General features: G+C 34.9%; 2 protein-coding genes across 2 annotated transcripts; one reads left to right on the top strand and one right to left on the bottom strand.

Annotated features, from left to right (window-relative positions):
* Positions 1 to 6216: 6216 nt before the first annotated feature.
* Positions 6217 to 7992, top strand: LOC116927880. Its single transcript, XM_032934921.2, has 3 exons — positions 6217 to 7532; positions 7591 to 7788; positions 7852 to 7992. Exons 1-3 carry the CDS (start codon positions 7437 to 7439, stop codon positions 7990 to 7992), a joined length of 435 nt encoding a protein of 144 aa, XP_032790812.1. The 5' UTR covers positions 6217 to 7436.
* Positions 7993 to 9045: 1053 nt separating this feature from the next.
* On the bottom strand, positions 9046 to 11125 carry LOC116927869. Its single transcript, XM_045173451.1, has 8 exons — positions 11000 to 11125; positions 10861 to 10947; positions 10679 to 10786; positions 10498 to 10611; positions 10255 to 10428; positions 9872 to 10189; positions 9601 to 9813; positions 9046 to 9518 (listed from the first exon to the last, which is right to left on the bottom strand). Exons 1-6 carry the CDS (start codon positions 11097 to 11099, stop codon positions 10134 to 10136), a joined length of 639 nt encoding a protein of 212 aa, XP_045029386.1. The 5' UTR covers positions 11100 to 11125; the 3' UTR covers positions 9046 to 9518; positions 9601 to 9813; positions 9872 to 10133.
* Positions 11126 to 12810: the final 1685 nt, after the last annotated feature.

The following is a 12810-nucleotide window of genomic DNA, read 5'->3' as shown; positions in this document are numbered from 1 at the left end:
CCAATGGTGGTGTACCTGTGGATCGAGTATCGGAGGCTGAGTAGTCACGTGGACACCCTACTGTTAACTCGTCTTGTTGAGGTGCGGGAGCCAGGAGAAGAGGATCAAGGCCAGCCCGGGCCGAATGCAGTCGCGTGAATATTGTCGTTTAACCCAGATTAGTTTTACCAAATGTTAAAGTAGAAAACATAGGGGACCCTATTTGTTATGCCTTGTGGGGTTTGTTATCCAGTTTAGTGAACCCATGTCAGTAGGTAGGAGGGGGGATGTAGCGCCAATGTACTTTGTCGCTTAGCACCGGATGCTAAGAGATGCAAATGTGCGATGTAAATGGACTTTGCCACTCTGGCCGGATGTCAGAGGACTCAAAAGCCCGTCTATGACCGGCCAGAGGGGCAGTCCAATGTAGTGATTCAGACTAGTTGTTAGTGCTGTCAGTGCTGTTACTGTGCAATGCTATGTGTGTGTGTCGTGTAAGCTGTCTATGACTAAATACATCCCTTAAACCCAGTGAATCTGTTACAATATCTTCTGTGTTTTCTACCCTATCTGTTGTTTTTTCAATGTCCGTAACTGCCCGAGACTGTTCTAGAAGTTGATTATATGATAGCAATTCTCTTGTCTCATCGCCTATCAGGGGTTCGACTACGGTTTCGTCTTATGACGATACTTGCATATTAAGTACTTCGTTCCACTGATCATTATTTCTCAATTCTTTAATTTCATTTGAATCAAGAAGATCAATATCGGATTGATATGGGCTATCATTATCTAATTTGACAACTAGATTTTCGATATTTCTCAAAATTGACGTCGACCCGCCTCCTGATCGTAAGGGACTGAACCTATTACGTACTGATCGAACAAATCTTTGTATTAGTGGCCCCTTTCTTACAGATCTTCTTTCTAAAATGGTTTCTAAACCGCTATCCTCATTTGCCCTTATCTTTTATAACGAACTAGTTCCTAACAAAGCATGTTCTTTTATAACTATGAAAGTTATCAAAAATTTCAACTAAATAGGAAACCAAAATACGAAGAGAAGGTAATAAGTAACACTTATTACCATAAAAATTTAAAACAAACAATAAAACCAAAAACACACGCTATTTAGCTAAACACGAAAGCCGAGTTTGACTCCGCTGCCACCAAATGGAAGCTATTAATATTTTAACTTACTTTTTCATTGTCGTTTCTTGGAAAATATATTTGCAGTAACACAAAAAATTGGGGAACAACTCTTCAGGAACTGAATTGTGAAAGGTGTCTCTCTCTATTTTCTATAGAACAAAAAATTATTATACGGGGTTCGTGAAGGTCGAACTACAAGAAAATTAAGTTGAAACGTTTGAAGGGTAAATCTCTCTGAAGGCTAAGTCTGTAAGACGTCTAAGAAAGAAATTACATAGAAAAGAGGGGCGTATAAAAAATTAGTGTTACGTAAGAATAAGGAATAGGGAAAAATAAGGAAAATAATAAAGAATAAATTGTTTTGGTTCTTTACACTGTAAACAATTTTGATTGATGTTTAGATGCGAGTAAGCGGTCCAAGTATCCCCTGGACGAAAAGAAAATAGCAAGCGTATATGGGACTTTTCTCCGACGCCACAAGGATAAGCCAAGAGCCACGAAACGTCCTCAAAATGATTCACAGGTTGATGCAATCGAACCTGGGCTATGAGAGTTGATATATTTCTTGGTTTCCCTGCCATATGTTAAACACCTAACCATTTTCGTTAAGTATTATGTATTAATGTAAACGCGCTTATAATGCAGAGCAATAAACGTAAATTATTATACCGGATAATTTTTGTTTTTATTTTTAAATCGAACATATCCGCGTGACAACGTATTCGTACCAACATGCCGGTATGAAAAGAACATTGCAGGAACGAAAACGGCACCGTACATCTGCCGTACCCTGTCCATGAAAAAGATACCTGGTTTTGGGGTGTTTGCAAGGCCGGTCACGGTGTGTGAATCGGGCATGAATTCGGGGCGAAAACACCCACCGCAACGGCATCTGAGAAACCGGGGACCGGCACCGAAACGATGCAAAAACGGTGCTGGTGTGCTACTAGGGATATATGTCCTCACTTGTTTTGCGTTTACTTCTTCTTTTTCTTCATTACTTTACTCTGAACTACCCTCATTGTCCGTAATATAAGCTAAATCGTCCACAAATTCACCGATAAAGTTGTTCTCGATATCCATTATCGCAGTAGAAACAACTAGCAGCAGACAACAAAAATGGCTATTTTGTAAACAAATGCAGCGGACGTTGCCATATATTGAATAGAATTCTCTTCTTTTCACCTCACTTAAGTCAGAAAAGTCAAACAAAGGTACGTCGGGACGTACCAACTTGACATTTCCAAGTTCAAGTTTTTACTTGACTTCCAAAATTTCGTTCGGAACCACACTTTTAGATTCATGTCAGAAAATTACTAATGTCAAGTTCAAAAAGCCTACTTAAGTCAATTTTCAAGTCAAGATTCATGTTCAGAATTCGACCCCTGGCTAACTTTCAATACATTGCCAACAACCATTTGGAAAGTTCCTGTGGCATAAAACTGGAGTGCAATCAATACTTGATCAAGTGGTGATATTTTACGTTTAGACGTTGTCTTCCTTTTAGGCAAATGTGGTGCAACAAGTTCTAAAAAAATTTTAAATAAAAACACTGATTTGTCATCGACATATCATGTTAATTACCTGTAATTAATTGAATGGCAGCTCTGTCAAATCTAAATGTTCTTCGTATTTTTTCATCTTCAAAATATTCAAGAACGTCTTTGCGTTTGTTGTAGAAAGGTTGCATTCTATCACGTTTCCTTCTTCTAACTTCATGACGTTGAACACTTTCTTCACTATTACTTCTATTTTCACAAAGAACTACATTTATATCATTCAGAAAGTGAGCCGAATCAAAGATACCATCATCACTAGAATCACTAGAGTCACTCGATTCTGTGTTGCTGCTAGAGCTCGACATATTTGTTTATCAAACAATTTTGACATCCATCTGCTAAAAAATTATTTAGAGGTCGTAATTCCAACAAATTGTTGGATTACACTTTTGAGAAAGTTAAGTAAGAAACTTGACAAAGTCAAGTAAAAAATATCACTTGACGTGCAACAATTTTGGTTGAGAATCTCATTTTTGGACTTAAGTAAGAAAATTGGTAAGTTAAGTACGAAAACTCAAAGTTAAGTACGAAAACTGACTTAAACTTTGGTTCAGAATTCCACCCCAGGTGAAATCTACGTGTTATGGCAGTATTAAATGTAAAATTTACAATGCAAACGTCGGAATTGTTTTTGGCGTGATTCATCATTGGCGATAAACAACACACTGAATAAAAAAAAAAAGCAATGGCAACAGCATCCCGTATTCCCAAGTGGTCACCCATCTAAGTACTAACGTGACCCGACGTTGCTTCACTTTTTTTTTACCCGTCGTAGCTTTTTTATTTTATTTAGAACAACGTAGCTTAACTTTTTATTTTATTTTAAAAACAATTATTATACTCTTTGCACTCTTTTATTGTTTTTTCCGCATTTGCTAGTGTAGTTATAAAAATTTGGTGTAGGATAGGATAGGAGGAGGCTAGTGTAGGATAAAAGTTTTTCTCATAAAGATTGGTTATGCGCCTTTGAATTATTTTAGCTGCTGGCTTTACATTGAAATAAATGTAATAAATTTTCCTCTCACTCACATTGTTCGCATTCTGCTGACATTTTTGTTTGCATTTGATGAGTCGGTCTTATGGTGGAAGAGCATTGTGTATTTGTAAAAAGAGATGTTCTTTTTTTGAAAATTTTTTTTATGCCTTGAATGCTGGTTTAAAATTTTTTCTTGGATGTTTTAGTAAAATTTTTCGTTGCTTACATTCTTTTAAAATTAAAACACTACAAATTTCTTTGGTTTCCGTGTACTGGTTTAATGTTATTCTTTGGCTTAGTTCTGTTATTGACTTTGTAATGTCTCTTAAAATTCCTGGAGTTTTATCGCTATTTGGTCCTGTTTTTATTGGGAATATATTTCTTAATTTTAGTCCTACCCAATATTTGATCAATTTTCCGTTGTCATTTAAGGGTTCTTTTGTTAAATGTTTTGTGACTGATCCTAATATTAGGGATTCGTATTTTATTTTGACATTCAGCAGGTTTAAGCCGCCTTTTGCTATATTTGGGTAAAGTTAACTTTTGGCAAGTGATTCAAGTTTGTGTTGACAAATGAATGTTTGTCCAAGCTGCTGGATTTTATCTGTGTATATTTTGGTAATTGGTAAAATCTTTGCATTATGATAAAATTTTGGGCATATAAAATTATTAAAAAATACTACTTTCTGTTGGAGCGTCAGTAGCCTGTTAAAGGTGCCATGTAGGCTTTGTTTAAGTTTTGCCGAAAAATTAGCAAAATCTTTTTGTATGGTGGATTCGATGTCCTGGCACCATTCTATTTCAAGCATTTTTTTTTCTTTATGGAATATCCACGTTGAAGACCAGTTTTTTGTTGGATTCAACTCCCTAATGTTATTAAATGAGATTTATTTCTACTTATTTTGCAATTTGTTGCTTGTTGGAATTCTTCAATACAAAATTCTAGTGTTCTTAAATCATAAATTTTTTGTATAAAAACCGATATGTCATCCACAAATGCGTTTATTTGGTGCATAGAGTTTGCAATAAGAATTAGTTGGATTTTTTTAAATAGAAATTAAAAATGGATCGATAAAAATTATACAAAGAAACATAGCTACCCAGATAGGAATTTTTGTCCCAATCGAGTCCCAAAGACGTACCAATGGGACGTCTGAGACAGGCTCAAGTATAAGACATCTCAAAGCGATCCATTCTAAAACAAAAATAAAGTAATTTGCATCGTTACGTGATAAATTCTCACAGTCCCTTGTGGATGTACCTTATCCGTACCATTTATTAAATTTTGGCTCCAACAAACCACTTATAGGAAATGTTTACACTAATCGAGTGCTTTGTTTTTACGCGGGTAAATTTTTCATACCCATCGTTTTTGACGTTATGCTCACTAGATGGCTTCAGCTTCATCATTCAATAGTTTTTTCACAACTTATCTATTAAAATTCTCGTCAACGTCGTTCTTTAAATTTCTCCATATTCAAAATTTATAATCAGAGACGGTATAGGTCTAAACGCATAATTTATTCAAATATTATAATTTCTTTGGTCATAGAAAGGTATGATATGGCAACGCTTCTCCTCTTTACTGTTCCACTTCAGTTGTCGTCTGCTTGCAACCTCATGTGAGTAATGTAAAGCTTATGGAGTCGTCGACGAAACAATTTGATTATTTAACGTCATCTCCTTGACTTGTGATCGTTATGACTGCTATAGGTTTAACTGGACGGCAAAAAAAAAAGAAAAGTCCAGAATCATCTGGCTTCAACTAAAGGGTTGTATGATAACGACGTATTTGTTGAAAACAACTCTATTTCTCTGGTTAATGTGTTGGAAAATGGAGATGTGGTTCCCGAGAGTGACTTTAGGGACCATTCAAATATTGACGTAAACTCTGGAGAAAGACTAAAATCAGAAAGAGAAAGTGGAATTAATGGAAGTAATTTTGATCCATTGAGTGAAAGCGACGGAGAATTCTATGTGGAAGAAAATGTCGAAGTAACAGACATCTTTAATGATTGTGAATTTCAAGACGATAGTGATGTTTTTTTTACTGTGCTGTAAATGTTGTTGTCCCGTGTTAATCAAATTATTGGCAAAAGAAGAAGCCTTATCTCTGTTAATTTAAACCTTTTTGTCATTTAACTTGAAACTGATCTCAAAACAAGAAGTTTGTTTATTTGAGATTTCGGGAAAATATACAAAATTGATTTGTTTACAAATATCCTTTTGTTATAGTTATTACTGTCTTACTAAAGATTAAAAATAAGCAAAAAATATATAGTCACATTACTGAAATTTATTTAGGAAAATCATTTATATTATACATATCCCATATGCATACCATGATTTAAAAACTGGTGTAAAGTTCGTACATCCCCCGTCCAAGAGTCGTCCCATGGGCTGTACTAGGAACAGGAATTGGATGCTGGCAAGGCGGACATTGCCACATCCAAAACCAGTCCCAAACACAAGAACATTAAATAACGGGGAGTCCATGGGACGTCGCAATCGTACCAACATGACATCTATGGGACGTCTTTGGCTCAGGTGTGTGTTATCTGGGTAATTGACATCCTTGTCTTACACCTCTTTTAAGATCAATTTTTTTTCCCATTTCTCCATTTACATAAACCTTGCTAAAAGATTTTTCGTACAGGGATTTTATATTTCTAATAAAAATTTCGCTAAATCCCATTTTTAATAAAACTTCGTACAGAAAGGTGTGGTCCACCATATTATATGGCTTTTCGAAATCCATACTCCCTATTGCCACCCCTTTTTCTCTTAAATTACTTCCTTTGTAAGTGTCCTGCGATGAAAACCATTCTATAATTTTTCGATATGTTGTGAGATTTTGACTAATGTCTCTGTTTGCTAACCCTCCTGTTTGTTCTTGAACGATTATGTAAGGTAAAATATTTTTGAGTCTCAATGTTAAAATTTTTGTTAACATTTTGCAGTTGGAGCATAAAAGGCTAATAGGTCGCCTATTACTTAAAATTTTACGGCTTCCACCTTTGTGCAGTAAGGTTATTATTCCTGTAGTCTGGGTTTTGCTAAGTTCCTCGGTATCCAATGTATTGTTAAACATAAATGTGATTGCTTCTTTTAACCAAGGCCAAATTTTTTTGTAAAATTCAACAGGCAATCCATCTATTTCTGGTGATTTATTTTGTGGCATTGTTTCAATTGCATTCCATACTTCATCTTCTGTTATTTTTTTAACTTTATCTAAATTCATATCCTGGCTTACTCAAACACTTAAATTGTTTAAAATTTTCTGTCTTTTCACTGGATTATGGGTGCAAAGAGAGTATAAACGTTCGTAAGATAAAAATATTGTTTGGTGTACACCTGGTTTTTTTCCCTGTATCTTGATCTTTCAATTCTGTAATTGTTCTATTTTCTCCATTGATTTTTTCCTTAATTAGATTCGACACACTAATAGTTTCATTACCAATAAAATCATATAATTTTCCTCTGACTTTCTTTCCCTCTTCATCTTTTAAATAAATATTAAAAAAAAAATGATTAAGTAATAATCTTCAAAGTTGTTTTGTCCTTGATCTATTTCGGCTTTGGGTGCGTCCAGTCGGTATCCAATCGAATTATTTTTCGAACAGCTGATTATCAAAGTTCTTGTACAGCCTGAATTAGATTTAGCTTTCGGCATTGCCAGATTCTGATACTTTTGTTTGTTTGCAAGAGCAGTAGGCTTTGAAATATTTTTACGAATTGTTTTGTTTGGGTGAAGTGCAACTAATTTGAGAATGGATCTGAGACCACTTTTGGGAATAATTTCATTTCTGCAACAAGAAGAAGATGACGAAGAAGAAGACATTTTAGCAATTTTAAGCATCATTAAGGTATAATGTCACATATTTTTGTTTTTCTCGATGTAAACAAACGTTATTTTCAATCTAGTTCGTAACCAAAAACGGAAACACTCCGTACAGGATGTCTTTGCTTCTAAAGTGGATCATGAAGAAAAGTCAGATAAGGCTTATTAGAGAACAACGACGCACGGAAAGAATTGTTCTTCCGGGATATGCAGAAATGGTGTTTCGTTACCGAGACATTCAATTTGCTGAAGATTACCGGATGGGTCGTGAAAAATTCCAAGTACATTCACTTTCAATTAAATAATAGGCAAAATGTACACTATTTACATATAAAACTTTAAAGGAACTACTGCAAATTATTGGTCCTGCATTGTGTGAGACTTTTATTAATGACGGGGAACCCGTAAAAAACAAGCTACTATTAGGTATTTGGGCATTGTCAACCCGAAAAAGCTTCCGTGAAGTTGCCAATCCTTTGGATTAAGAAACCGAAGTAATATTTTCATTTAAAAGAATGGGGTTTGTGAAATTAACTATAATTTTTTCAGGTTCTGCCCATAATATGTTTGTGAAAGTTTGCAGTCTAATTTCTGACAATTCTCAACTTTTTATTCAATGGCCACAAGAAAAGAACTATGCTCAATTAGCTGCACAGAATAGCTTTCCTGATGCACTTGGTAGAGTTAAATTTCTTTAATTTCTTACTTGAGGTGACCATCCATTGTTGAAAATTGAACAATCCTTTTTTAGGATTCATCGATGGATCTTTCATCCCACTCATTAAACCGAAACACTCTGGAGAAAGCTATTTTAATCGAAAGAAGTTTTATTCTGTCACGCTGCAAGCAGTATGTACGGTTGACCAGCGTATAATTGACGTCAGTGTCGGTTACCCATCGTCAATGAACGATAAACGTGTTTTTAAATGTAGCTCGCTTGGAAGAGGTCGTCTTGAACGTCTATTACATGGAACAAATTATCATTTACTTGGGGATTGAGGATATACCTTAGGCTTTCGAATGATGGTTCCCTTTAGGAGAGATCATGAATTGCAACAGGTATTAAACAAAAAATTAATTTCCCATTCACATTTATATTAATGTCCATATACGGTTAGTTTGACATTCGTTTTAATGCAGCTCTTTCAAGTAACCGCCAAATTATCGAGCGGGTTTTCGCTCGATTAAAAGGAAAATTCAGGAGATTAAAAACCTACGACGTTAAAAATTTAGACTACTTCAACGACATGATCGTTGCAGCATGTTGTTTGCACAATTTCACTCTCGACTTGCCGTTTGAACTCGACGACGATAGGGAGCATCAAAATGAACTGAACGATGACTTTGACTTACTAGACGAAGATGTTAATGAGGAACTTGACGACAGGGCAATCGAAAAAGGAATACTATTGCAGCGTACTAAGCTGAGGTCCTTGAGGAAAGTGAAGGAGAAGAAGAATAACTTTCGCATTTCATTCATCATTATTTTGAAAAAACAAAAAAATTGTATTTCGAAATCATCGACCATTTCTGTTTAATAAAAAACATTAACATGTTTCTAAGACTTCTTTTTAAACATGTCAATAGAAAAACCAAATGCAATTTTTCTTATTTGTAAAGCACATTACATGAATAACAAAATACAGCGCAAGTGCGCTAGGGCCTTCTTACATACACTTCAAATAATGTAAGAATACTTCGAAAACTACTTTGAAGATTGATTTGTTTGATTAATGTTAGAAATCAATGCAGAAGCTAGTGCTGCAAAGTGTTGACCATTTTTTTTGGCTTGAACGGCTTTTCTTTCACTAGATTCCTTCAGCTCTCTGACGAAGCCTAGTAAAATGTCTTCATTTGCTTTGCTGCTTTGAAAACGCAGATCTTCCTTCTCCTCTCGCCTTCTTTCTTGAACCATTACGTCCTCGTAGAAATCTGATGCTTTCAATTTTTTCTTCTTCATTTTTGTTGGGCCACTATCATCAGAATCGTCATCTTGAAAAGAACTTGCACCCTTTTAAAATTACAAACAAAATTAAATGTCAGATTACTGTGCTGGGAATTATTAACAATCTGGATACAAGTATCAGTAATACCTTTTTCTTTTTTCCAATATCCCTGATATTGGGAAGGGCAATTTCAGGTTTGTTGTGCAACTTATCGTTTAAAACATCGTAGAATTTCCAAGCCTTTCTCAGTCCAGTACCATCCCGGAGTTACTTGTATTTTTTCACGAGATTTTTGTACTTTATGTGGATTTGTGAACCACTGTAGCGAGGTCCTCCGTCTTTGGCCAACTCAATTGCAATCTAACTTAAATAAATGAATTTTTCTCTTACTAATGCTGAATTATTGAAGAACACTCACGTCACTCCAAAGGGATAGGGTTTTTCCAATTTGGCGATATTTCGGTTTCTCATTAAACTCTCTCCAAATGCTAATTAACCGGAAAACATCTGCCTCGAGCCATACTAAACGACTTTTGCTTGAGTTTCCATCATTAGCATGAGATGTTGATGGGAGTTCTGTAAATAACAACAAATCGATCAATTAACAAGCATCACAATGTAAAGTCTACCAATAATGGTTTCTTGCCTTCTCCACTAGCGAGATTTTTAGGATGATGTCCTTACGAATTAGTTAAAAATTCGTGGTCTGATGGTACTGCCGGTCGCCTTACGTTACCTTAACCAAAGAATGCAAACGTTTTATTCTAAAAATTATATGATTTAATTCAATGAACTGATTACTTGTTGGATTATTAACGGAAGGACAAATGTTCAGAAAGGATAACGAGGCAGTTGTCGTGGCAATTTGAATATCATGGTTGTTAGGAACCTTCAAAATATTCCGCACTTGAAGTGTGCTGGCCAATTGTACAGCTCGAGCTGCAACTATAGGTGTGACAGCTTGACTAGCACGAGCTGCAAATATAGATGTGGCAATTTCAATAGCACGAGCTGCAAGTATAATAGATCTGCCATATAAGTTACCATGAGATACAATTGTTGGTGTGTCAACTTGATTAGGACGAGCTGCAGCTATAGATGTGACAGCTTGATTAGCAGGAAGTGTAGCTACAGGGGTGGCAGCTTGACTAGCACGAGCTGCAAAAATAGATGTGGCAATTTCAATAGCACGAGCTGCAAGTATTAGGTCTGACAAATAAGTTACCATGAGATACAAGTGTTGATATGTCAACTTGATTAGGACGAGCTGCAACTATTGGTTTGATAACTTGATGACCATAAGCTGATGCTGGGGAAACTGTAACGACACAATCTGAAACAAAAGTATTGATCAGATTCATATATCATCATAAACATGCCTAACATGACATAACTTTATTTGAATACCTGTGTGATCAGACATATCTGTAGATGTCACGGGACGTTGGACTGCAGCAAGAATAGGTCTGGACAAAATGGGACCATTACCAAGTCCTTCAAAATACAATATTAATTAAAAATGAAGAAAAAAGAAAAATTTTTATACTTTGCACGATTGGTGAGTTGTTAAGTAAATAAGTCACGCCGTTTACTACGATACTTTTAGGCGTAGTTTGACGACGTCTTTGCTCTCGTTGTTCCGACATTTTTCTTCTGTCTGCTTTTTACGAAGCTACATACATTTGACAACGATCACTAATAAAACTAGTTTGGCAATGTCTCAAATGCATTAATCTCTAGGTGGTTTCACTTGCGACTAATATTTCCGCAACATCATTTGTTGTCAGAGATCACGTGATCGAAAGTAATTCAATCAAATACCGTCTGGACACACCCTTTGACTTGATCGAGGCATTTGATGTAAAGTTTTTTTTGTGTTCCTTTCTTTAAATTTATTTTTTGAATATTTTGTAGACATTATTTTGAATTTTTCTTTAATTTCTCTTTCCCACCAATGCGTTATGTTCTTGTATTCCTTTTTCTTTTGTTTTGTGTTTGAGATAAAAATTTCTAATTAATTTTTTAAATCTGGGTCATAAAGTGTACTAGTGTTTAGTCTCCAAAGAATTTTTCCTTTCCTTGTTTTCTTTAATGCACCTTCCAGAGCTGACATTACTTCTTGATGGTCACTGAAAGAAAAATTTAAATGTTTGCACTCTTGAATAAAACCTTCATTTTTACACTGTACATATATTCTATCAATTCCAGATTTTCCATTTGAATTTATAAAAGTAAATGTAATGGTTGTAGGGTTCTTAAATCGAAATGCATCTCCTAAGATAACAAGGTTTTTATCTCTTGCTTTTAAAAAATTGGGAAGTATCTGGAGAAAAAACTTGTCGATTTGTTGCTGTTTCATTTTATGTTGGGCCATAAATATTTACACTAATTAAATCTTTGAATTGAACTCTTATGATTCTACCGTTTACTGATTTTTCAACATTTATTATTTCTAGTTTTTTTCTGTGTAATATTATGGTTCCCGATCAATTGTTTTCAATATTGTTGTTATTTATTGCAGAAAATTTTTTATTAAGTTCCGGGAATTTGTCAATGTTAGTTTATTGCAGGGCTAGAATGTCAGGTCTGTTATTTATTATAAATTGGTTTAGAAATTCTTTTTTGTTCTTTGATTTAGTTCCGTTTATATTTAGTGTTATTATTCTAACCATAATGTGTATAAAAATAATAGTTTTTCTATTATAAAAATGGGGTTAGGTTCGGCCCTAAAACTACTTCTTCTTCTTCTTCATCATTTTCTTCTTTTCCCTCTTCTTCTTCCATTGCTGTTTCTTTGTTAGTCTCTAATTTTTTTGCTGTATTCTTGGAGTTCTTCGTTTCCTTGCGTTGATGTTCCTTCAATATCAGTTTCATTTGACACTTCGTATTCCTTGTTTGGTATGTCTTGTTTTCATGATTTTTAACTCCTTCAACAAATTCCCCATGCGGGTTTTGTACCATGAAACAAACTTGCTCGTCGGTGTTGGAACATTTAATTTTTTTTCCCCTAAATGTTTCCCAACACCTATGATCTGGGTTTCATTATCTCCCCAAGGAAATCCATTTTTCCTAGATTGTCTATTTTCCACATTTTTACTCAGAATATCATAATTTTTTTTTGAACCCTTGATGCCAAGTAGTTAATTTTGGTTTGATTTTTTTCAGTTGTCTTAGGGTTTCTTGATTCTTAAAGTGTATTTTTCTGCTACTCTCATTTCCATCTGATTTCTTTACTTTTCTTAGATGGATTTCTTTTGTTTCTTCTTTAGATCCCTTAGGCCCTCTTTTCTTCTGCTGTTTCCATTCGCTTTCTTCTCCAGAGTCTATTGAATCACTTCCACTTTCTTCTTCAGTATC

This window comes from Daphnia magna, linkage group LG5, assembly GCF_020631705.1.
Source record: "Daphnia magna isolate NIES linkage group LG5, ASM2063170v1.1, whole genome shotgun sequence".
Lineage (NCBI taxonomy): Eukaryota > Metazoa > Arthropoda > Branchiopoda > Diplostraca > Daphniidae > Daphnia > Daphnia magna.
Note: the sequence above shows the minus strand (reverse complement) of the source record. Positions and strands in the feature narration are given on the sequence as shown.